The sequence below is a fragment of the Toxorhynchites rutilus genome, chromosome 2 (genome assembly GCF_029784135.1).
Source record: "Toxorhynchites rutilus septentrionalis strain SRP chromosome 2, ASM2978413v1, whole genome shotgun sequence".
NCBI lineage: Eukaryota > Metazoa > Arthropoda > Insecta > Diptera > Culicidae > Toxorhynchites > Toxorhynchites rutilus.
Window position 1 is genome coordinate 22,481,755 of NC_073745.1, and position 24,792 is coordinate 22,506,546.

The 24,792-nt window shown below is 35.1% G+C and overlaps 1 protein-coding gene across 1 annotated transcript in view; it reads left to right on the forward strand.

Annotated features, from left to right (window-relative positions):
- LOC129768226 (roundabout homolog 2) overlaps positions 1–24,792 on the forward strand; it is a 331,824-nt gene that overhangs the window by 155,300 nt on the left and 151,732 nt on the right. The window contains exon 2 of the mRNA XM_055769718.1: positions 14,343–14,491. Within this exon, the coding sequence (XP_055625693.1) occupies positions 14,343–14,491 (149 nt within the window). The remainder of the gene's footprint in view (positions 1–14,342; positions 14,492–24,792) is intronic.

A 24,792-nucleotide genomic window follows, 5' to 3' on the forward strand; every position in this document is an offset into this window, starting at 1 on the left:
TTTTAATAAAATGATCCTGATTTATCCTGATTTTTGTATTTACTTCATCAGAATATAAATTATAATGGGATCTCTGCCAAAGTTTCCTTGATTGGAACTGAGAGCTATCATAATTTGCGTTGACGGCGTTGAGCTTCTTTGTACTAGTTACGGGGAGCGCCATAATTGATTTTCAGGAGTACCGAACATGGTTGTAAAATAAAAAATAATGAATTAAATTTAACTCCTCCTTATCAAATTAGTATTCTAAGTAAATGAAAAACACTTTTTTTGCAGGTGGTATATAAATCGCATACAAAAATTGTGTCTGAAGATAATTTTATGTTATAAGGAAGAGTTTCAGTAACGATATCGGTAATGTATAGACAAATTGTTAAATTAGAGTCAGAAATACGTGTTTAAAGTAATTAAATAGCATGATGCAAAAATTTTCATTCAAATTTAAATATTTTTTGAACTGGCTTCGTGCCTTCTGATCTGATAAATCAGATTTGGGTCCCTAACTTTCGAGTTGAATAGGATAGCCTGCATAGGAAAGCTCTCCGATTCGCACTTGTATAATACTTACTTTTTATTTCGTTTATTATTTATCTATTCCAAAGCAATTCGCGTAATCGAAGGTGCATTGTTGACATTTATAAAAAACTTAAAGTTGGCGTGAATCAGGTTTGCACCTCTGCACACTCGAAAGGACATAGGAAAGGCATATAGTTTTGAATAAAATTATTTACTTGATGTTTTTGAAGCTCTCTTGCATTTGTCATATACATTTGCTCAAGTCGTGGTGATAATACCACTGCAGTAATAAAACACAGCGTTAGTGGCAGTCATCGGAACTTTTCTCAAGAATTACCAAATAATCGTCAGACATTTTAACACTTGATGACAAAGTTGCTTACATTTCGACGGCTTATTTGCAAAAACTTGTAGATCTCGTGAGATTTGAAACTCTGTTCGATCTACCGAGCCCAAAGAATCAAGATTGTGTAACATAACTGTGCATATAAAACTGAATAAATGTATGTCTGCCTTCAAAAATGATGCCAAAAATCGGCACGAACTTTCTGGACAACCCAATATGAACTATCCTTTTTTTTATCTGTATTATAGTGACTTTCAACACTTTTGGCTGGTTCGTCACTTTTTACTTCCATTTTTGGGAGAATGTTGGGAGTGAGAATTGAACTCGTGATCTTCAGCGTGAGAGGATATGAACTATCCTGATTTCACTTGATTTTATTTTCATTCTTTCTGATTTTTGAAAATTGCCGACGGACATTTTTGTTAATTTAAAATAGCAACTTGGTTCATAATCAGGACCGTGGAAAAACTTGGAAACTGTATACTAGGGTACCAATGGGAAAAAATGACCCTGAAATATCAAAAAGTTACCCTATACAAAATGTTTACCACCTCGAAAAAACACCCTATGCCAAATATCAGCTTAATCGGACTTAAGGGAGAGCGGCGCAAAGCGGTCAAAGTTTGAGTTTTTTGAAAATCGAATAATCACCCAAGGGGGAAGTAAAGGAAATCGGAGTTTTCGAAAAAAAAATTGATGCCAAATGTCTTAAAATTGCATGAAACGTCGAGATTTAGTGGAATCTCGAAAAAAAATATTTTGTCAAAAAACGACACTCTGGGACTTAATTTTTTAGTGTTTGAGTTTGAGTTTTTTAAAACCGAAAGATCACCGGAAATCGGGGTTCTCAAAATTTTTTGTTGATGTCAAATGTCTTATAATTGCATGACACATCGAGATTTACAGTTCTATCTGAAAATGGTTTTTTGTTAAAAATCGACGAAAAAACGACCAAGCGCAAAAAAAACAATTTTTTTGTACAATTTTTTTCGAGATAACAGTAAATCTCGACGAGTAATGCAATTTCAAGACATTTGGCATCAACAATTTTTTTTGAAAACTCCGATTTTCGGTGATCTTTCGTTTTACAAAAAAAAAAATCAAATTTTTACGTCTGTGACACCAGTAAATGAAGTTCGAATGAGCTAATATTTTGCAAAGGGTGAAAAATCGAGATAACTATTTTTATTGGTACCCTAAACCATACTTTTCGTTTCGTATTCCGAAAAAAAAACTAAGTCCCAGAGTGTCGACTTTTCACAGAATTTTTTTTTCGAGATGGCACTAGATCTCGACGTTGAGGTAACTTTTTGAAATTTGAGATGACCATTTTCATTGGTACCCTACTATATACACTGCATACATTTACGTTTAATTTACTGTCTACAAATTTAAAACTTTAAAGGATCTACAATGTTTAAATTACACTTTACAAATCGCGATGTATGATAGACACATTTATCTATGAAAGAGCTCATAGTTTAATTCACATGTATGTATTACCACAAACAAATACAGTTCATAACAGTAAAATTGAAATCTGGTACCAATATCTGACGTTATGTTTGAAATTCTGAAAAATAAAATTAAAATCTGTTCATCAAAATCAAAGCGGCATTGCATCGCCATGTGAAACTCAACATCAACATTGTCAAAACAATCAACAAACTTCCACTTTGGATCAATATTGAGATAACGTTGAATTAAATCTGAAGTTAGAAGTTAAATTTTTCGATTGAATCTTAATTGTAAATATCTCAATCAATATTTCAATAATATTTCAATCTTGTACTTGAGAACGAATATATACATAACCTAAATATATTAGTTTATGAGATTAAAAAAAAGTTTGGAATTTTATACAAAAATAATGAATTACTTGCTCCCCAATCTGTTTCTATAGTTTGAACTCCGATTAGAAAGTGACCTCGGTGTAAAACCTTGACTGCATCTGAAATTTGAACATGGGAACAAAATATGGTACTAGAAATCCTGATCCGGAATTTCTATCGTTAGAGACATGCACATGATTCTAAAACGAAATCAGAAGTACTCGAACATTGATTAGGATGGAGGAGAAAATGCTATCATAAAATAACATCTATCGTAGTATTATATAAGTGATATTATATTTGGGGGTGACGAAATGCCATGAAACTTCACACATAGGCTAGTGACAGATGATCGTCTTGAAATGAATATTGTTCATTTTTTAGTTGAAAAATCTCAGGACTTTTCAGCCCATGCAGCACATAGTGCTATAGACGGTGACCGCAGTCAAAAATAAAGAAAAAAAAATCTTTCGTTTTTTTCATTCAATTTGTGTAAAAAATGTAAAAAAATGTCAAAAAATAAAATGTAAAATTATTACCCTAATGGATCGCTGTTTTACATTCTATAATCCGTTTGATTCAAGCTCAATAGAGTTGTGCAAATATTATTCAAAGTATTCAAGTACTTTGTCCTGGCCCTAACATAAATATTTTCCTATAAATAACACTATCGATTTCGTCAGAGCGTATTTTTCCACTAATCAAACTAAAAATGTGCGTTTGAGGTAATCCTCGCATTTGCTATTCAACCGAATACATCCAGCAACGTGTTGGGCCGAATACGTGTAATGTTGTAAAATACCTCATTAGAGACCTATTTTTTTGTTTGAACACACGTCCCGTAATGTCACGTACTTTACGTTTCTGGCGATAGCAAAGGCTGTGTCGGTATTGCTCATGATAGCGTCTCGCAAGTGAATGTACATTCTCTCTACATTTGCGTACATGTCAACCATGAATTATTGGTACTGCTCGCGATATCGTAGAATGACGTTGTTCTGGCCGCGCCGAATTATCATACGATACACATACAAATCCATCGAGCGCACTCTCTTGTTTGTTTCGTCTCCTCTATCCGCATGTTTATAAATATTAATTCAAAATGCGAAAAAGTTGTTCATAATGAATGAAGTACGGGAAGTGGCGAGATTTCATTGCCTAGTGATTATGTAATATTCAGAACGTCTAAGGGTTTTTCCGTCAAAGAAACCTTTCTGTCATTTTGATTACAGTGTGAATTGTGTGAATTGCAAGTGAATAATTCATTGTGCTCATTCAGAAAAGCTCGCCGGTGATACATGACTTTAGACGAATTGATGTTGCTTGTGCATGTGATGATGGAAGTTGAATAAAAACGGGTGCAGTGAAAAACGAACGATTCGAGTATTGTTCATACAAACATACTAAAGACGAATTTCATGCCAACTCGACTGGCCGTTGGCAGCACCATCCCAGATAGCAGTGAAAAGTTGTGGGTGTAAAGACATGGGTCATTAAAACAACTTTTATACTTGAAACATTCGGAAAAAATTAGGCTACTTTTTGGAAAAAGCCAAATTTTTTTTCTCAATTTTTTACAAATATTTATAACTTAAAAACTATGATACCTACAAAATTCTTGTCAAAGGATGAAATGTAGTAAATTGTTTATCGGAAAAAAATTTGCTGAAAAAAAAGTAATTTTAAAAATTAAAATTAATTTTTCTCAAAAATGTATTTCTTTTAAATTCCTCAAAATATATATAAGAATAGCCCTTAAAATTTCTAACAAGTCGTCCATACATCGGAAGATGGGTACTTTTACAGGGAATTTTTTTTCCAACAACAATTTGTTCATGATGTCTTTGAAAAGAATACAACTAATCCAAATTTTGTTTAAAATCATGATATAGTGTATTCAACAAAGTTTTAGATCTTATTAAAATATGAACTTTTGTCGAAGACATCAGCTTTCTATCTGTTATAGTTTTTGGAATATAAGTCATTTTCGTATGAAGATTCCTAAAAAAAATAATGTCTTGCTCGTAACATTTTTGAGTGTAAATTCTCACGTTTGACATGTTGTTGACATGTTTCTGAATAGAAAAACAGTTAGCAGAGCATGTAAATTGCGATAATTTATACATATAAATGTTGCGAATTGAACCTTAATATTTTTTTATTTAGAAAAATATGAAAAAGTTTTTTTGGAAATTCTAAGGACTATTTATATCTATATTTTTTCCAGAATTTTTAATACATATGTATTCGAGAAAAATGAATTTTAATTTTCAAAACATTTTTTTTTCAATGAATTTTTTTTTCAAATATTTGTTTCATATTTTTTACTGAAAACTTAAATAATTTCCTACATTTATTCTCTGACCAACTTTTTGTAGATATTATAGTTCTTAATTTAAGATTTTCCGAAAAAAAGTTAAAAAAATCTCAAAATTTGAAAAATAAACCGCAAAAAATCTATCAGACCTACAAAATTTTAGTCAAAAAATGGAATGTAGGAAATTATTTAGGTTTTCATTAAAAATTAACAAACAATTATTTGGAATAAAATTTCATTGAAAAAAAATGTTTTGAAAATTAAAATTAATTTTTCTCGATAAAATGTGTTTTTGAAATTCTGAAAAAATAGATATAAATAGCCCTTAGAATTTCTAACAAGACACCCATTCATACATCGGAAGATGGGCACATTTACTTGGAAAAAGTTTTCGAACAACAATCTTTTCATGTTTTTGTTTGAAAAAATGCTATTAATGTTCAATTCGTAACATTTTTATGTATAAATTATCGAAATTTACATGCTCTGCTAATTGTTTTTCTATTCAGAAACATGTCAAACGTGAGAATTTACACTCAAAAATGTTACGAGTAAAACATTTTTTTATGAGTCTTCATACAAAAATGACTTATATTCCAAAAACTTTAACACATAGAAAGTTGATATCTTCGACAAAAGTTCATATTTTAATAAGATCTAAAACTTTGTCGAGTACGCTATATCGCTATCTTGACTTTAAACAAAATTAGGATTAGTAGTATTTTTTTCAAAGAAAACATGAAAAAAATTTTGTTAGAAAAACTGTTTCCCTGTTTTCCCAACTTCCGATGTATGGACGACTTGTAGGAAATTGTAAGGGCTATTCATATATATAATTTTGGGAATTTAAAAAAAAATATATTTTTGAGAAAAATGAATTTTAGTTTTTAAAATAACTTTTATTTCAGCGAAATTTTTTTCCGAAAAAAAATTGGTAATTTTTTGTGAAAATCTACACAATTTCCTACATTTCATCCCTTGACAAGAATTTTGTAGGTATCATAGTTTTTACGTTATCTTTTTTTTGGTAAAAGATCAAAGAAAAAAATTTGGCTGTTTTCAAAAATAGTCTAATTCTTTTTCGAATATTTCAAGTATGCATAAATAGTTGCTTAAAATACCCATTTGTTTACACCCACAACGTTTCACTTCTATTTGAGATGGTGCTGCCAACTCCTAAGACGAGTTGGCATGAAATTCGTCTAAAATCGTGATTAAAAATTGAGGATGGGGGTCAATTTTAAACATAGTACAAAGCCAAATTGAGGGAAAAAAATTTCCATAGGGTCACCCTATTTGGTATTAAATATATGGTAATCGATATCCTAACGGTATCATATATAGTTCTCGACCTTTTCTCATGCCTACCAATTTTTTTGTGCTCAATCTCATCAAAATCGGTCGAGCCGTTTCGGAGGAGTACTACCACAAACACCGTGACACGAGATTTTTATTATATAAACATTACCCACTAACAGGATAAATAGCGGGAAATGTGAAATTATGTAGAATTTTAAATTGAGACAGATGGAGTTGCCTCGAATCTGTCAAAAACTGGGCGCTGGTCCTGCAATAAGGAATGGGAATCTTAATTTAGTGTTTTGAATATAAATGTGAAAAGTAAATTTTAAATTGAAAATGATTTATAGTATTATCGTGTTATTGTAATATCTGAACTGATATTATGATATTATGCTAAATATAGTCTGAAATCATAATTTAAACATAATATTGGCAATTGGAATGAACATTTAGATCTTGCACATGTATCCGGATCAAGTTACTTTTGTTAATCTTCTGAAAAATCTGTTTTCTTATAATAATTCGGAACTGTTCATATCGAAAATAGAATTTGATGTCTAGAATTTGGAATTCGAGATCGAGGTTAGAATGAGGAATCGTTAAATCTGTCGACACGAAGATTTTCTGTGATGTTATAGATTTTGTCCCATTATGAAGGAATTAACGGTTAAATGTCCATGCAACATAACAGCCATTCCATGCCAAACCGATATAGTGGTTCTCAGATTTTCGTCAGAAGTGGTAATTTTGTTATTTGTCGCAAATTATTAGAGTCGAGATTTTTTAATTTTTTTTGTTAGGGTGACCATTTCCATTTTAGGTTGGTCCGAAAAATCTATTTTTCGCATTTTTGCCAAAAATGACTGTTTTCGAAAATTCATAACTGGACCAATTCAGATGTTCGACATATTAAATTAAATCCAATTATCTGTTCTTTACTGAAAAAAATACTGCAGTTGCAGAAAATTTGAATTATGTTTTGGTTATTATTGATTGTATTGGTTTTTCATTGTTTTCATGGTCTCGGGATAGCGGACAAGCAAAATCAGGTTCCTCCTGGCTTCCGTGGGAATAGTTCACCTTCGAACGACCCAGCACTCGAGGGGACATCAAAAACCCCAACTGTCCCTGTTTTTCCGTCCAGCTCAACTTCCCAATCGGGATTTATAAAGTTGTCTGACCTTTTGGAACAAATCTTCAAGTGTTTTAATGTTTCCGACTCCATCAGAACCCTTGTCATCTCAATGCTTCCAGTATTAAAGACAATTTTACAGCAATTGATGCAAACATGGCCCCTCCTTGCAATGATTATCTCTCTTGATGTCTAATTTAGATAGAGAGGTCGGCGATATCACTGTTTTTCAGTGGAATTGTCGTAGTCTTATCCCTAAATTGGATACATTCAAATTTTTAATTCATAACTTCAATTGTGATGTTTTTGCTCTGTCCGAAACTTGGCTTTCTTCGCGAGATGATATCTCTTTCCACGATTTTAATATTATACGCTTGGACCGCGATGACAGATACGGAGGGGTACTATTGGGGATCAATAAGTGCCACTCATTTTTTCGAATAGACCTTCCAACTATTGCTGTGGTTAGCCGCAAACAATTTGATGACATGTGCTCACTCCTTCCTGAGCCACGATTGATCTTGGGAGACTTCAACTCTCACGGAACTGCCTGGGGGGAACAGTACGACGACAATCGTTCATTGTTGATATATGACCTTTGTAACAACTTCAATATGACCGTTTTGAACACTGGGGAAACAACACGTGTGCCTAAACCTCCTGCTAACCCAAGTGCTCTTGACCTCTCGCTTTGCTCGAATTCACTATCGTTAGATTGCAAGTGGAATGTAATCCAGGACCCCAACGGTAGTGATCACTTGCCAATCAAAATTTCCATCACCATTGGGTCGAATTTTTTTGAATCTATAAACATGGCATATGACCTCACAAGACACATTGACTGGAAAAAATATGCGGACGCGATTGCTCTAGCCATCAATTCCAGAGATGGTTTACCTCCATTGGTGGAGTATAACTTCCTTTCTCGTTTGATCTATGACAGCGCGGTTCGCGCTCAAACGAAACCCATCCCAGGTTCCACTATTCGTCGAAGGCCTCCCAATCTATGGTGGGATAGCATATGTTCCAAGCTTTATGTAGAAAAATCGAATGCATTTAAAGCTTTTCGGAAACGTGGAACCCCTGAAAATTTTCAAACGTATTTAGCCCTTGAAGATCAATTTAAAAACTTGATCAAAGAGAAAAAACGTGCTTATTGGCGAAATTTCGTGGGAGGTTTGTCACGAGAAACGTCAATGAAAAAATTATGGAAAGTGGCTCGAAACATGAGAAATCGCTCTTCAACGAATGGAAGCGAAGAATATTCACATCGATGGATTTTGAATTTTGCACGGAAGGTTTGTCCCGATTCCGTTCCTGTGCAAAGAATTATTCGAGATATACCACAAGATAGGTACGATCTTGATTCCGAGTTTTCGATGGTAGAATTCTCTCTTACTCTCCTTTCATGTAACAATTCTGCTCCGGGATCGGATAGAATTAAGTTAAACTTGCTGAAAAACCTCCCTGATGTGGCGAAACATCGCTTGTTGAATTTATTCAATCGGTTCCTGGAGCATAATATTGTTCCAGATGATTGGAGACAAGTGCGTGTTATAGCAATTCAAAAACCCGGAAAACCCGCGTCCGACTTCAATTCGTACCGCCCAATAGCAATGCTGTCTTGTATACGGAAATTGTTGGAGAAAATGATCTTGTTTCGCCTTGATCGTTGGGTTGAAACGAATGGCTTACTCTCAGATACACAATATGGGTTCCGCAGGGGCAAGGGGACGAATGATTGTCTTGCGTTGCTTTCTTCAGAAATTCAAATGGCTTACGCCGAAAAAAAACAAATGGCTTCAGTATTCTTGGACATAAAGGGGGCCTTTGATTCTGTTTCAATAGAGGTTTTGTCAGACAAATTACACTCTCGGGGTCTGCCGCCTCTATTGAATAATATGTTATATAACTTGCTTTGTGAGAAACATTTGAACTTTTCTCACGGAGATTCGGCAGTAAGTCGGGTCTCTTACATGGGCCTCCCCAAGGGCTCATGTTTAAGCCCCCTTTTGTACAACTTCTATGTAAGCGACATCGACAATTGCCTTACACAAAATTGCAGCCTAAGACAACTTGCAGATGATGGAGTGGTGTCTGTCGTAGGATCAAACGAATCCGACCTGCAAGGACCCTTACAAGATACTTTGAACAATTTTTCAACCTGGGCCATTGGGCTAGGGATCGAATTCTCCACGGAGAAAACAGAGATGGTGGTTTTTTCTAGGAAGCATAGACCAGAAAATCGAAAGCTTCAACTTTTGGGTAAACCGATCACTCATGCTATGTCATTCAAGTATCTTGGGGTCTGGTTCGACTCCAAATGTACTTGGGGGCCCATATTAGGTATCTGAGTAAAAAATGCCAACAAAGAATAAACTTTCTCCGTACAATTACCGGCACCTGGTGGGGAGCCCATCCCGAAGATCTTATAATGTTGTATCGAACAACTATTCTCTCAGTGATGGAGTATGGCAGTTTCTGTTTTCAATCAGCTGCCAAAACACACTTAATTAAACTCGAGCGAATTCAGTATCTTTGTCTCCGTATTGCGTTGGGATGTATGCCCTCAACACATACCATGAGCCTCGAGGTTTTGGCAGGCGTACTCCCACTAAAAGATCGCTTCAATTTATTATCTCTTCGGTTCCTCATCCGGTGTAAGGTTATGAATCCATTGGTGATCGGAAATTTTGAGCAATTGATCGAGCTAAATTTTCATTCTGGATTCATGAATTCATATCATGAATTCACCTCTATGCAGGTTGTTCCTTCTTCGTATATTCCCAACCGTGTTTGTTTTCCTGACTACATCAATTCCTCTGTACATTTCGATCTGTTCATGAAGGAGAAAATCCATAAAATCCAGATTATCTTAGATTGGGGTTCATTCCTACAATCTTCAATGCGAAGTATGGGCGTATCAATTGTGATAATATGTACTTTACTGATGGGTCCTCTATGAATGAGTCCACAGGATTTGGAGTGTTCAACGTATTTTTAGCACCTCACACAGTCTTCAGAATCCTTGCTCGGTATATATTGCTGAATTGGCAGCGATATACTGGGCGCTGGACAGCGTCGCCTCACGACCTGTTGAACACTATTACATTGTAACGGATAGTCTTAGCTCTGTCGAAGCTATCCGTTCAGTGAGGCCAGAAAAGCACTCGCCGTATTTCCTTGAGAGAATACGAGAAGTTTTGAGTGCTTTATCCAGACGCTGTTATGTCATTACCTTTGTTTGGTTCCCCTCACATTGCTCAATTCCGGGTAATGAGAGGACTGACTCATTGGCAAAGGAAGGTGCAATTGAAGGCGATATTTATCAGCGTCAAATCGCCTTCAATGAATTTTATTCTTTAGTCCGTAAAAATACCATCGTTAAATGGCAACGTAAGTGGAACGAAGATGAATTGGGTCGGTGGCTTCACTCGATTATCCCTAAGGTTAGCCTCAAACCATGGTTCAAAAGTCTGGACTTGATTCGGGACTTTATTCGCACTTTCTCTCGACTCATGTCCAATCACTATTCGTTAGACGCGCTACTCTTTCGTTTTAATCTTGCCAGCAGCAATCTCTGTGTTTGTGGCCAAGGTTATCGCGACATCGCGACATCCTTTGCGGGTAATTCGTCCCCTTGCTATAAATAGTAGAATAAGTTGAAATGTAAATAAACTATAGATATACGAATAGATTTAAGAATTGAGTGCTCATCAACATTGTTACAATTTCCTTATATCCCATCCTTCTCCTAAAAATATGTCACTCTTCTAAACTCGAGTACACCGCGAGTAATCGGTTTTCCACCTTACTAATCATAGATGTAAGAAAATTGTTTATATATATATAGTTTTAAAAATATATTTAAGAATTCGGCTCCTTCAAACTTAAGTAACTGAGCCTGTAAAAATAAACGAATTAATAAAAAAAAGGTCTCGGGATCAAAGGCGCTATAATTTTTTATATTTTTTCTGGAAAGCTAAGAATTTTTCACATAACATATCTCAGAACCAGGGAGGCGGTTTTATTTCGTTTTTGAGTTATTATTTTTCAAAGTTAATCGATGGTCCGAAAAATCATTTTTTTCCCATTTTTTCCATCAACAAAAAAACATAACTTTTGATCTACTGGACATTCAGATGACCGACATATCAAATTAAATCCAATGAGCTAGTACTATTTGAAAAAATATTACACTCTGAATAAAAATGGATTTTGTATTCGTAATTATTGATTATATTTGTTTTCTATAGCTTACATCGTTTCGGGACCAAGGGCACCATATTTTTTTTATATTTTTTGTAAAAGGTGAGGTTTTTTCACATAATATAACCAAATACCATAGAGGTGTTATTCTTCGTTTTTAAGTTATGATTTTTCAAGGTTAACATGTTTTCAGTTTTCGTTAAATATTTCTATGCGACTAGACTGTATGTATGTGCCTATAATCCAATTAATTGGCTAGTAGGCTAGTAGGTTGATATGTCGATCATCTCAATCGGTCCAGTAGTTCAAGAGTAATGATTTTTGGAAAAAAAGGGAAAAATGATTTTTTGGACCATCGGGTAGAATCATAACTCATAAACGAAAAAAAAAACGTCTGCCGTCACGTCTACCAAAAATAAGTTTCAAACACGAAAAAAACATATTTCAGCACTCTTTCGGAAACCAGAAACCAAAAAAACGTTCTTGTAAAGTTTTCTCGAATTCGGATCGACGGTAATTTTGTACCCCATGATTTCAATGAATTTCACATAGCAATATTTGAAAAGCCATTAATGAGAGACACTCCACCGGGCCAATGAGCGAATCAATTAATTAATCTCCAGCTGAAATACATTATTGTTAATACAGAGTGATTCCATACCGCCCCGGACAAAGTATGTACATAATATTCACTTCAGCTGGAGCACAAATCATTCACAAATATGATTTTCAATATTGCTATTATAAGCAGAGGGTCAGACTCTGGGGCACCGTGCAAATGATACATGTTGCCTGTTTATTATGAAAACAAATCAATGAGTACCTAGACCTCGCGCGCAATCAGCTTATGAATCTATTGAACGATTTCACTGTGGTGCTTGATAGTTTCGAGCGTTGGTTCGCTCAATATGTGCGTTCATATATCAAAATATTTGCTGGCGGATTCCATGTTTAGATTGAATGTGCGCAAATCATGATTACATCATTAGCTCCGAGCGAAGATTTTCTGAATGGTTGCCACATCGTTGTGGGGGAGAAAAATACTTCTAGTTGTGATATATTGTGTATATCAACGGAAAATGTTATATCTTCTCATTAATTTCGTATAAGCGAAGGCTTAGTCGCCATAGCGCACCAGCCCCGGGGCCGAAACGCACCGAGCGTGAATGCATGCATGCACCCAGCAGGAATCATATCCACATTTTCTAATAATCTACATCCTCTAATTTGAAATGAATTATTTCTGTTTCCCAACATCGCACCCGAGAGTAGTGCTCATTCCGGCACATATTGCCGCACTAAATATAACATATGGAACGGCTTCCGGTGCGCAGCGTGTGATACGAACCCGGCAGGAGTTATCCCGAACCCTCGGAGGTACCACATTCCGGGGCAGAAGCCTCACCAATGTTAATCAGTAATTCACTTTATTTAGCACCGAGCTGAAAATTGAAATTAAAATCCATTCATACATAACTTTTTGCCTCTTGCTCTGGAAAAGCTCGTCTAAAACTCGTGCCATGTAGTGAGAACAAACAGCAAACTTTCCCACCATCGACTTCATCACCAGGGCAGCAGCAGCACCAGGATTCTTGCTCGGGACCGGAAACTTTCCAAGTCACACTCCAAAACCGGGCCGAGCTCGGGCTCGGGCTTCGCCAAATCGCAATCAAGTGGAAGGAAACTGTTTATGGTTCCGTTCTATGTTTCACCCACCCACTCCCATTGTGCAGGAGTGGTGCGGGGACAGGATTTCTGCTTCAGACAGGCAGCTTATTGCCACCACCCGCTTAGCCACTGGACCGACCTTCCCGGCGAAGCGACCCGACAGTGAGTAGGCTCGAGCGCTCAAGGCTTAACGCTCCGGAGGTCACCTCCACAAGCAGCAGGCAACCATCTCGGGGTGTGGCAACCGGCGAGTCAGAAAGCATCGTGGAATTGGTACATAAATATGGAAAGTTGTTATAGTTGTTAATATGGAAACTTTCCGAAGTATATAATTGCTGTGTTATTATTAATATTTCAAGATTGCATGCTGAGAGTGTGTACGGACACGGACATTGCTGCACCTACATCGCGCAGTGGGTAGGCGAGCCTCCGGATTGTGAGGTTTTGACACTGAGAAGTAGTCGCCCAGCGGGGGGGCACTTTAGTCTAGCGACCTTCAAGGATCCCCCGGTATTGGTTGTGCCTCTTGGCGATTTGTTGCATAGGAAAATGAGGTGACGCAGTGCTATCTCTTCATGACTCCCCATTTCAAGTCGTACCGTATGCAAGGAAACAAAATTGACGAACGCAAATGAAAACAGTCATAACGGTCACTTGTCGAGTTTGGTTAACGAGATTACCTCCCGCAAACTGAGACTAACGCCAGGAGATAATCCCACCACCGGCGTAATTTCATGAAATCAGCAAATCAGCGTCATAATCGGGTCCCGAATACTTTAGTGTTAATTAATTATATTTCTTAATAATTCCTGCTGGGCTCTAATGGCATGACCTCTCCCGTTTCATTCACCCGACGAGCGAACAATGTATCTAACTTTTCTTGGGTTCGACTTGTTGTTTTTTTTTCCTCTCACTCCGAGCACAGGGGAATCATCCGTGAAAACGATTTTCCCGACACGAGAAATCCAAGTGAGAGTGACCACTTTATTCCATTAATTTTCGCCTTTGTTCTTTTGGCAGGATACTCGATTCCGGGGCGGCGAACGGACGCATCAGCTGTGGAGCGCAGACGACGGCGCAGGAAGCGGAGAAAAGGCTGAAAATGAGGAAAAATATGAGATCGATGACGTGTTTCGTGATATTTCAGCTGATTTTCAACATGAATTATGGTAAGTGTTTTGTGCGGGTGGGTCGGCTAGGCCAGGGTGGGTTTTAACGCTACAATCCGGGTCCTATTGATCGTTTGTACTGTGCGCGATTTTAGAGATAAATAAGCCTATCTTAAATCCACAACTCAATCAAGAGGCCCAACGCCATCACTCACACAAATTTTCCACATCAATCGTTTCCTGGTAGCGAAGTTTGTTGCTCCTGTCGCCGGGGCCACGTGCTCCCCCGGAAGCACGTTCGCTTATTCCGTATGGTTATCACGATTATAGTTTAGGGGGTAAATAAGCAACTTATTTCCGTCAAATTCCACCCTCTTTTTCACCAAACAATGAACATGTACAACTTCACGAAGCGAAACGTACAATTCGGAATACATTTATTTATAACATTATTCCTTCTCTTTTGAATAATAAATAAACGAACTATTAGGTCGTACAACGGATGAATAAATTCAAGGTTGTTTCCGGGTCGGGCGACAAGATGTGATATTATGAATTCTGATTGGTTGCCGTCGGCGGCCTTTTCGGGCGGTGTGCAATTTTGTCCCATCTCCTGGAATGTACGCTTCTGTGGGGGCGGGAAGGGAAGGCGAATGAGAGCAACGGAATTCCACCGGCGGGGATTTATGCGGAATGTGTCTCCAGTCTAGGGCTTCGCTCGCCACTGGTGACCTTGGCAAGCGTTAGAGATGCGACCGGAGGAGGTCTTCGGACGACAAATATTTGCTGGTTTTATTTAATGTTTGACCGAACGGAAGCCGCGGCTGAATTATTAATCGAGTTGAGAGTCTGGTAATTCGCCGGAAAATGAGTTTTTTTTCTGGCACCATCTGCAGGCTCGGGTGTGATTTAATCAATCATGCAATTTTTCGATTGTTCACCTGATTTTGTGATCGACAGCATTTTGTTTTCATGAGCTTATCGGTGCGATAAAAACATAATTGTTGAGGCGAAAGTGCTATGATTTTGCTCAATTCTCGTAAATTGTTCTCATTGTTTAAATTTAGTATATTCGCCAAAATCAACATATGGAATAAATTATGTACCTCAGAGAAGAAAATAATATGTATTCCTGAGATTTTGATATTCTATTTAAAAGGTCTCAGCTTTATAAGAATGGCATCAACCTTGAAAACACTTTTTTTTTATTTTCGCCTCAAAATAGGCAGAGGTGTCTTGTATCTTTTTTTCCCTGGAATATATACTAGAATACCTTTCATTTTCAATTAGGAAATCAAAAATTGGTTAAGTGATTCAAAAAAAAATTTCATAAATTAGTGTATTGCCAAATCAGTTGATTTCTTAGATCATACTAATTCTAAATTATGCACCCTAAGGGCGAAAAAACAAAAACAAAAAAAATGCGTTTCTTAGATATTTTTTCATGGAATTGCTGCTTCAACAATTTCCTTTCACATTAGTTGTAAGTTGTGCGTTGTAGTTGTAACACGACTTTTGGTTGAAACTGTTCGTGAGCTGGTAAATCTGAAAGATGCCAAAAAGTACTCCAGGGAAACTTCGATATAACGTACATTTCACTTCCAAAATTGTACGTTATATCGAAGCATAATAAATAACTCAGAAACATACCTCATTTTACTTTATTGTAATGATGTTTGGATAGAGTTAGTAAATAATGATGACAAAATCTAAGTAGAAAGTGAAGCCAACCTTACTCATGATGTTTACCTGCATACTGTTGATTGAGGGTAATAGATAAAATGGGAAGTCTTGTTGGTAGTTGTGTGAACTATTCATATAATGTTCGCTCAAAATTTAAAAAATCTATACGCTAGAGAAAAATGAATTTCAATGTGGTGGATCACACCATTGAGGAAGGTGGCGGTTCCTTCGGCTGAAGGAGGCCTGGGTGATAGCTCAGGATACGGAATGCGGCTTATTTGGAGAAAGGAAAAACACTTGGAAACTTTTAACTAAACACTTGGAATACTTCAATTTATTGGCGATGTTACTCTAACAATAGTTGGAATTGGAATGAATATTGCATTGGTAGGGATCATCGGTTGCACACATTTCTTCGTGTGCGCTCGGATTTTGTTTGTCATCAGGATATGCTGCTGTCTGTATTTGTTTCATACACCACACATTGCATGCATGATGGATAGGGAGTGGATTGGACGGGAAAAGGATAGGGATGGGCATGGGAATCTGGAAATTTTAAACACTTGCTCAACATTCGCGCTTTGGACGCGAACACAATGTTTGAAAGATTTTTTCATCAGCGTAATTTTTATATTTTTTTGCATTTGTTTATGAAAGATTAAATTATTTCCTATATTTCATGCTTTTACTGAAATGTCGTAGGTCTTAAAGTTTTTAAGATTTTGTTTCGAAAAATGCTAAAGATAACATAAAATAAAAAAAAAAAATACAACTCAAAAACTATAAAAATTACATATTTTTGGTCAGACATTAAAATATAGAAAAACTAGCTGACGCAGCAAACGTTGTTTTGCCATAAAAAATATTTCTGGTAGAAATGTTGGTTGTTAAATTAAAAATAACTAATGTATTGTAAGTGTGTTTAGACGGCGACAAAGATTGAAAAAAAAACACAAACCATTCTTTGTATTCCAGTCCCGATGTATTTCATTAACGAATCTGAAGTGAAAATAGGAATATATTTTTGTCATAAAGTAGACATTGAATGTTTTGCTCAGCTGAAGCGAATATGGCACTGCCGAACGATTTTCCATGTCAATGTTTGCGTTGTTAATTTTTATGAATGATTGTCTGTCATAATCAGTTTTTAGTCGTTGATATATTGGACATACACCTATGGTTACGGTCGTGTCGTTGGTGAATTCTTTGAGAAAATGCATTGTGCACTTTCCATCTGCTATGCAAGGCTATAAAAGTTTTAGATTACCGCACGGTCATGAACCATGTTTGTGGTAACAATATCGAACAATAAAAGTAATTTTAAGTTGTTGAAGTTTGAATGAAAATTTTTATTCGATGTTGTTTCAATACTTAGTAGACTTAGAGTCTTGACCCTAACATAACAATTATCTATTGATCTCCTTGCATTTTAACCAAAATATCTTTCAAAATATAAAATAATTATCAGAAACTATTCTTGTTCAAGATACCTGAAGAGAATGTATTATTCTGCTACACACAACACACAAATAAGCCATATTTAATTTATTTATTTTTTGTTTTAGAAGCGAAATAATCACTCGAAAATTCATAACAATTTACGCTTCACATAAATGGAACACGAAGCTCAATGACTGGAATTTTTGAGGAATTTACACTATCGATTTCCTCAGGGCGTATTTTGTCGATTATCCAAATTAAAAATGTGTTTATGAGGTAATCCCAATTTTTTGTAATTTTGCCATCCAGCCGAATACATTCAGCAAGGTGTGGAACCGAATACATGTAACGTTGTAATGAAGCTCGTTCTACATTTCATTCATTTTTTTGTACACACGTTTTGTAAAATCATGACAATGCATGTGTTTAGACCTGGCAATATCAAAGGCTGCGTCGGCTTTGCTCATGATAGCGTCTAGCAAGTGAGTGCATTTTTTCTCACACCGCTTCACACCGTTTAGAATCGCAGTCGTTCGCTCTCTACCTCTATATCGTTCGCAAGTCATTCTACGTTGAGATGGTGAACGTTAGGGACATTAGAAACATTAGTACCATTGAAGAAGAAGATGGAGAGTGTCGTTTGAACGGTGGGTGCCAACGATAAACTCCAGATTGTTTTTTATTCTTCGAATCACAATATCCCGCGTCAAAATGCAGTCGCCTACCATGACTCCAGCAATGTATTCTACGACATACGCATTGAATGTATACATTGATTAGAATTGATGAAAATAAAGTGATCGTCACCTTGCAAACCGAGCATGTATGATTTCAATAATTCATTATGTTTATTCAAAAAGTCTTCCAGCTCGCTGCCAATACGCATGGCTTTAGCCGAATTAAGGTTATTGGCACATGTGAGGATGAATGTTCAATGAAGTGAACCTAGCGCCACATGTCATTTAACAACTTAATAAATCCGCTCTCTTTGAAAAACAAACTACGAGTCGGTTATTTGAATATTATTTATACCAAAATAATAAAATCGCGATTAAAAATAGGAGATGGGGGTGAACCTTTGAGGTTATATATAGTTTTATGCCAAATTTGAGAAAAAATAGAAATTAAAATTATTTACGGTAATTGGTACCCTAGCGGTATCATATATAGTTTACGTCTCATTCTCATGCCTACCAAATTTTTTGTGCATAATTTCTTGAAAATCGTTCGAGTCGTTTCGGAGAAGTTCAACCACGAACATCGTGACACGAGAATTTTATATATAGGATTTTGAAGCTTCCATTCGAAATGACAAACTCGTTTTCAACAAATATCACCAAACAAAATAATTTTGAAAATAAAAATTTGTTTGTCTCAAAAACATATTTTTTTTTAAATTCTGAACGAGAATTCAACAAGTATCCCATACATTGGAACAAGGACACTGTTACTATTGGTAATTTTCATGAGAATTCAAAAGAAAATGTTTTGGGAAAAAATAATTTCAATTTTTAATTTTTTTTCAGTGTAATTTTATTTATGTATTTTTTGCATGAAAATTTCCAACAATTTCCTACATTTCGTTCTTTGACCAAAATTTCGTAGATAATATAGTTTTTGAGTCGCAAAACCATTTCCATTTTAGAGAGGTCCGAAAAATCAACTTTTTTCCCTTTTTCCAAAAAGGTCTTTTTCCAAAAAATCATAACTTTTGAACTACTGGGCCGATTCAGATGATCGACATATTAAATTGAAGCCAATGAGCCAGTCATTGGAAAAATATTACACTTGCAGTAAAAACGCAACATTTTTTCGTAATTATTAGTTGTATTTCTTTTTTTTCATAATTTACATGGTTTCGGGAGCAAGGGCGTTATATTTTTTCAAACTTTTTCTTGAAAGCTGAGTGTTTTTACTAGAGTTGAAACGGACATCCGGTAAGTATCCGGTATCCAGCCTATCTGGCTAATATTTGCTATCCAGCCAGATACGCGATATTTAAAAAAATCAATAATTTCTCTTTGAAAACACATAAATAAAGTTTTTTTTTAATTAAACAAATATCAATTCATTAACTCTATTACTCTTATTATGACTTTTTTGTACGACCGCCTACGCTTAGGTTCTTACACCCGATAAGCTTAAGAAAACAGTCTTTCACAGTAAACACTACAGCAAAGAGCTGGAAAATAAACTCTAGCAAACCTTGCCAGTTGGGGTACGGCTTAGAGTTTAACGCGTTGAGCCACGTGTCGGTCCCTAGGATATGACGTTGAGTTTTTCGTTAGAAAAACGTTGATCACTGAGACTGACAGTTACTAAATAAGGAAACGAAAAAGAACATAGTTTTTTACGAATGTTTTACGATATGTAATTAAAGTAAACGAATTTCTGGCTGATTTCTGCTTTCTTTCTAAAAAGAAAATTTATACAATAAATATCTTTGGGAGCGGGAACCGACACTGATATTGTGCAAATGTTCTTGGTGCGGACTGAATGGAAAGCGTAGTTAGAACAATTCGGGAACGTAAGGAACGATCGATTCGAAATGTTTCCGCACAAAAAGCGAATTCGTTAGTAATGGGATTTTTTTTCCTGAACACAGCGCTGAATATTATTTTCATTTGCCATTTCGTTTAAACTCTCTCGAAAATTGTCGTGAGCTTCACGTGTAGGATTTAATTCAGTTACGTCCCTTTTGCTTCGTCGAATTTGGTTTTTGGTGTTTACCTCTCTCTCAGATTATCATCCCTGAAAACAGTCCCATTTTTTAATCTTGAATGAAAATAATTTGTTGTTTTGATTATAATTATTGATGTTATTTGATTTGAATTCAACGTACTTACTTTTACTCGAATAGTATTAAAATTATTTCAATATATTCACAAAAATTTTGTCATGGAAAATCCTTAACAGAAATAAATTGTTCAATATTCCTTGCCGAAAACTTTATACTCTTAAGGATATTAATGGATATTCATATCATGTTATATAGAAACATATCAGCTTTCAGAAATATTTTTTTCTTAAATATTCTTTGGTCCCGAGACCATGTAAACTTTGAAAATCAAATACAATCAAAATTATGAAAACAAAATTCATTTTTTTTGCAAGTGTAATATTTTTTTCAAAATCGACTAGCTCATTTGCTTCAATTAGATATATTGATCATTTGAATCGGTTTAGTAGTTCGAAAGTTATAAATTTTTGAAAAAATAAATTTGAATGAAATTATTTTTCGGAACACCCTAAAATCAAAATGGTCACCTTAGTTCTAATATTTTGCGATACAAACAAAACAAAACACCAGTTTTCCACGAAGATATAAGAACCAATTTATCGGTTTGACATGGAATGGCTATTGGATTATTGGATTGCCCGAAAAGTAATTGCCGATTTTTTTTCATTCCAAATATAGTACTTTTTTTTTGTAAATAGAATGACACGCATAAAGATGTGATGTTCATAATTTTAAAGCTCAATCTCTCAAGTTTTAGAATATTTAACGATCAAATTTTTATCTTGATGACTTGCGATACAATATTTATTCATTGAACAATTAATCATCAAAGACGTAGGGGGAATTTTTGATTCATGCAAAAATATCTCCGTATTGGAAGGTCCTTCACGAACGTTATAAAAATCAAATGAAAGCTGGTTGTTAAGCCTAATTGGATCTGCTATTGAATTAGTTGGCAAAAAATTGTCCACAAAAACTTTGATAAAACGGAAAGAAATCGATTTTTTATTTCCTCACGATATTTTTATCCACTAGGGTAAGTGGGGGCAATTTTGACACCCTAAGCAAATTATTTATTGTTATCAAACTTACAGTTTCGCTGCATCAAATTGTTCCTCTTCTGTAGGCGAACAGAATTTTACTGCACGATACATCGAAGGTTTGTTTAATTAGTAAAAAAATAACCTAAAAAACACGATCGAAAAACTCACATTTTCTGACAAGTGCTTGCTGTGTTCATGCTACCGTTTCCCTCCACCTGTTAAATTTTAAATTTTTTTACGTTAGGTACTGTAGCTTTAATTAGGCAGGTAGCTGTAATTCTCAGAAGATTCGTCTCAAGATATTTTTTGATTTTGATTTTGATGATTTTTGACTGTCTGTTCACGTTTCGAGAACTCCTAAATGGTCTGACCTGAACCTCGGGTCTAAAAAGGTTGCAGTCAGATAATTTTGATTTTCTTCTATGTAGTTGAATACGACCTCCCCAGCGTTCAAAGATGTTCTCATGCGAAGTAAGTTCGATGTTCGTTCTGCAGTCACGTCCTTATCCAAATACTTTTTGTGATGCAGCAACATGCGGAATTACCTCGAACATATAAAAGCCCAACGCACTTCTCCACCAAGCCTAACAGTTGTTAAGTCTTCAAATTAGTGAATGAAATCGCACCTCGGTAAAATCTCATTGGTTACGATATCGCCACGGCACTATGCTAAATCGGATATTTATTCTAAACGAAAAATTTAATATTCGTACAAGATTTTTATTTGAAAATGTGTTTGTTACTTTCTTACATTTAACGCTTTATTTGCGTCATGTCACATACCGTTTCTCCTAATTTTGAATTTGCTAATAAAAAGCCGAGTATCCGGCCGCCGGATATCCGGTATCCGGTATCCGGCCAAACCACTATCCGTTTCATCAATAATAAATACTTTTGAAATGAGTTTTTGCTGTTCATAAATCCGTAAATTTTACTCATTCCTAGTATTGTCATCTTCCAAGTCTGTTCTGCTATCGGAAAATGTAGAATAATTTTAATAAGCATCGACTCATATTGTCCGTCACGAAAAAAACTTGAACGAAAAAGAAAACCAGACCATGGAATAGAGATGGACAAAGCAGTTCACATTGCTGAACGGCTAAGTCGCTAACCGTTCACCTAAGTGAACCAGTTTTTTTGAACCGTTCTTTCGTTCTTTCGTGCAGCTGTATCAATGCCAGTATGAAGAACAACAATGAATGTTAGCTAGAATTCAATAAACATAGGTGCAGCTATTCATGTCCTGGCATTGATATCGTTATCGTTAGATACATCTTTGAAAATTCGCGGATCATACCGTTTATCTCTATTTTGCAGATCATACCGTTTATCTCTATATGATTGGCAAATTTCAAAAGATGTGTCTAAAAGGATATTGCATCCCTTTAACTTAAGTTTCTCAATCACTAACACGGTAAAAACCTTTTTTCAGATGAATATTTATTACCGTTTTTCAGAAACGGTCTATAACACGAAAAAATTTTGCTGCCGTCCATTGTGGTATACTCTATTAGGAAGAGATTGTTCGGCTGATGAACGATGTTTGAATATGAGTAACTTTTTACTTTTTTTTAAATTTTTTTATCAGTTTAATACACTAAATTATGATCTCTACTGTCAACAAATGGACCGTTTGAAGCTAGTGATTGACCAGAAGCGTTCAGAATTGGCCAACAGAAGAGGTGTTGTGTTCCATGAGGACAACGCAAGGCCACACAATTCCGAGAGCTTGATTGGGGTGTTTTAACGCATCCGACACATATTTCGGACCTGGAACGAAACGATTATCACCATTTCAGGCATTGGAAAATTTCCAGAGTGATTAGAAATTGGGATCAAGAGAAGATTGTATAAATCTATTGCTATGGCTTTTCGCTAATAATGAACAAGATCCCTATGATAGAGACATTATGAAGTTACCTTTAGAATGGTAACAAATTTTCCAACAAAACGGTGTATATTTGACCAAAATCTGACAATCCGAAGCATACTAAAAATAGTTTTGCATTTCACCTAAAATAATGGATTACTTTTTTCCCAACCTAATATATTAAAAGTTTGTATTGAGATAAAAAAAAATGTTTAATATAGCTACGTTTTGTATCAACCCACATGTTTTCAAATGGTTTTCAGCGTAACTCATAAACATATATTTTTACCATGATGACGTATTTGTAAAAGTTGTTGAAAATTATAAGAATATAAAAATTAATGAAAATGACGGTATAACACGACAAACATATCAAAAGGGCCTATTTACTGTAAAAAAGGCAATAAATTATAAATATTTTTTTAAATATCTCGAGAATGGCTGCATTTAGAAGAAGATTGATGAGTTTTTTTTTTGTTTCAAATCACATGAGGATTCATAATTTGTGCCTAAAAATGATTTTTAACGTACAAAAATTCCAAGTTTCGAAAATTAATAAAAATTCGATGTTCCACAAAGTTCGTCAAAATAATTTCACCATTTTGGACTAATTTTTCAAATTTTCTACATGACTTTATTTTATATGAAATTAAAAAAAAAAAATACATGTTTTAGATGATGTAAATTAAAGTTTTTTTTTGTGAATACAAAATACAAGAGTACTGATTTTTTTTTCTTAGTGTGTATATTTGTCACGTTTAAACATCAATACTTCACAACTGTTTCTGAGACATTGTTTCGGTACGACTCATAGTACTCTTACTAAAATCGATATGCCCTTTTTAAAAGCTACACGATGATTGTTTATTGAATTATTTATCATTAAAGACGAAGCGGTAATTTTTCATTCAAACTGAAATATCTCTGTGTGGGAAGGTCTTGTAGGAACGTTCTTGGAACCAAATACAAACTGGTTGATAAGGGAAATCGGATTTGCTGTTGAGTTGGTTAGCAAAAAAAAGTATTAGTCCAGAATATTCTTGATAAAGCAAAAAAAAAATCGATTTTCCATTTCATCCCGATATTGTTGCCCACTACACCTACACACACCAGATAAAAATATTTACGTAAAATATACTATTAAAAGTTGTAGCTTCAAAATGATGCACATCTCATCAATATGCGTTGATTTTTCACGAAGTTACAGCATGTCAAAAATAACTTAAAATTTCCGACTTCGCACTCTGTTCCTCTAATTTTTTTGTCGAGTGTAAGGTAAATGATCATGGTTTGTCCACTTTTTTGAATGCTCTAGTTCAGCGCACCTGCGTCAAATTAGGTATTCGAATATTTCAAAACAAATAAATAAAATTGACTTTTTCTTGATTTACAGTAGCTTTCTAATATATTTTTATGGATTCACATGTTCTAAAGGATTATGAAATCCACATTCTATTAATGTCAATGCGCCCCACACTTGAGCTAACTTTTAATCAATCGCCAAATGATTATTTCGCACGTATTCAGACCTTTTCTGGATTATAACACTTACAAATATTGTAAACATCATGCTTGCACACAATTT